The 2,720-nt window shown below is 43.7% G+C and overlaps 1 protein-coding gene across 1 annotated transcript in view; it reads left to right on the top strand.

Annotated features, from left to right (window-relative positions):
- POLA1 (polymerase (DNA directed), alpha 1, catalytic subunit) overlaps positions 1 to 2,720 on the top strand; it is a 312,056-nt gene that overhangs the window by 10,867 nt on the left and 298,469 nt on the right. The window contains exon 4 of the mRNA XM_006769997.2: positions 1,570 to 1,650. Coding sequence (XP_006770060.1) covers positions 1,570 to 1,650 — 81 coding nt within the window. The remainder of the gene's footprint in view (positions 1 to 1,569; positions 1,651 to 2,720) is intronic.

The raw sequence follows: 2,720 nt of genomic DNA, 5'->3' as shown, positions 1-2,720 counted from the left end.
GCACTTAGTTAAGAGGTTTTATTCCCTCCCTAACTTCAGGGGAAAAACCCTGCCTGGGGAAACAACCTTTCTCAGAGAGGTGACCTTGGTTAAAACACAGTGCCAAGGAGGTGAGCAAACATATTAAGAACAGTATGCCATATATGCCAGGCCCCTTGAAACAGCAAGGATGGACTGGCTCCCGGCACTTTGGTTTGGATTTTCCTCAAATACAGTGTTTGAGGGCATGGAAGCAAAACAATAGAACATTTATTTAGGGGCATTTTGGAGAATCTAGGCACATTTCTCAGGGTGTAGTATAAATCGTCCAGGAAATGGCTGTGTAGAAACTAGGAGGAGCCATGTACTTGTGCAGTATCCTCATGTAAGGCGGGGATAAGAAAACTACCTAGCTCACAGAATGGCTGTGAAGATGACATTACTATGTGCATGAGGACTGCCTTGGGCAGTGGAAAGCACCATGCAAAGGTTGGTCCATGTGTTCTTACACCCCTTGTGGAAAGTTCATGGTTCCTGCTGGCACGGTGTGACTTCTGGGCGTGTGAATGTTGACCACAATGACTCCTCAGATAAACTACACAGTGTAGACTGCACCTGTGACTATTTATGTTTCTACCTCTGTAATTGGACTCAGCTCTATTGCCAGTTTCCCTCATAGAATGAGGTGCTTTTCTGGGCTTGTGATCTTCATTCTTTTATGTTTTACTAGAGACCCGATGCATGAAATTCGTGCACTCAGGGGGATATGGTCCCTCAGCCCAGCCTGTGCCCTCGCGCAGTCTGGGAGCCCTTGGGGGATGTCCAACTGAGGGATTAGGCCCGCTCTCTGTGGGCCTAAGCTGGTAGTTGGACATCCTTAGCACTGCCATGGAGGCAGGAGAGGCTCCTGCCACCACTGCTGCACTTGCTAGCCATGAGCCTGGCTTCTGGCTGAGCAGCGCTTCCCTTGTGGGAGTGCACTGACCACCAGGGGGCAACTCCTGCGTTGAGTGTCTGCCCCCTGGTGGTTAGTGCACGTCATAGCTACTGGTCGTTCCTCTGTTTGGTTGATTTGGATATTAGCCTTTTATTATATAGGATAGGATTCTTCTGGTAGAGTAAAACTACTGTAAAGTATAGTCTGTAGCAGACTTTGATCCTGTGGGCCAAATCATTTCCCTAGCTGACCTAGGTAGGTACAGGCATACATCAGAGAGATTGTGGGTCTGGTTCCAGACCACAGCAATAAAGTGAGTATTGCAATAAAGCAAGTTGTAATCTTTTTGCTGGTGAAGGGTCTTGCCTTCAATTTGTAAGGAAGCACAACATTGGTGAGGCACAGTAAAGCGAAGCAGAGTAAAATGAGGGATGTCTGTATAGTAGGTAGCCTTTGGTTTTAATTCAGAAAACTTGTGTGGATGCTGTTTTGTCTGACACCTATTTAAACAGGATTCTGCTGCACTTAAAAATGGCACAGGATAGGAGAACATCTGAGTGGGGCTAAACGTTATATATTTTTTGGTGTGCTCCTGGCTAAAATATTGGCCAGTTTTAGAAACTTGATCCCAATGTTACATTTTGTTCCTGCAGACGGTGTCGGCTATGTGGAGGATGGCCGAGAGATTTTTGATGATGACCTTGAAGATGATGCCCTTGATTCTCAAGAAATAGGTACCTACATTTTGTTTTCCAGAGGCTACCATGTTGAGATTTAAAGAACTGTTTAAAATTTGAGATGACTTGGTACTTTGATACTGTTTCCTTTAAGGCAGCAGTTCTCAACCTGTGGGTTGAGACCCCTTTGGGCGTTGAACGACCCTTTCACAGGGGTCGCCTAAGACCATTGGAAAACACATATTTTCAATGGTCTTAGGAACCGAGACACCACTCCATCTCCGGGCAGGTCTGCCCACATGCAGATACGCCCACATACAAGTACCTGGCGTGATGACATCAACAATGAAAATACATCATGCATATCAGATATTTACATTACGATTCATAACAGTAGCAAAATTACAGTTACGAGGTAGCAATGAAAATAATTTTATGGTTGGGGGCCACCACAACATGAGGAACTGTATTAAAGGGTCACATTAGGAAGGTTGAGAACCACTGCTTTAAGGGAAGAGTACCTATCACAATTGTTTTTAGGCATAGGAAATGTTCTGTTATTGAGAGGAGCATAGTGGTGTAGAAAATGAAATATAAAAAGCAAAAATACCAGGAAATGAAGTTTCATGTCTCTATTGTCCAAAGAATTTGGTCTTTCACTTATTTTGGAATCTTCAGTCTTTTCTTTTTTTTTTAAACCCTCACCTGAGGTTATTTTTCCATTTATTTTTAGATAGAGTGGAAGGGAGGGGGAGAGATAGAGAGAGAGAAACATCGTTGGTTCACTCCTACACGAGCCCCGATCAGGGCCAGGGATTGAGCCTGCAACCGAGGTACTTGCTCTTGACCGGAATTGAACCCGAAACCCTTCAGTCCTCGGGCCGATGCTCTATCCACTGAGCCAAATAGCTAGGGCAGGAATTGTCAGTCTTGTAGTCATTTTAGACTTGCTGACTTAGATAAGTGATGCCTTTTAATTGGAATTTTAGCTCTTTGATAATAGTGTAGTACTTCAACAAGGTTTAGAACTTAATCTACTTGCTTTGTTTAATTGAAATTTAAAATGATAATGAATAGATGTGTCAGACTGTGTTAGCTGAACAATCACTGGCAAACAATTTTTTTTT

This window comes from Myotis davidii, unplaced genomic scaffold (genome assembly GCF_000327345.1).
Source record: "Myotis davidii unplaced genomic scaffold, ASM32734v1 scaffold1124, whole genome shotgun sequence".
Taxonomy (NCBI): Eukaryota; Metazoa; Chordata; class Mammalia; order Chiroptera; family Vespertilionidae; genus Myotis; species Myotis davidii.
Note: the sequence above shows the minus strand (reverse complement) of the source record. Positions and strands in the feature narration are given on the sequence as shown.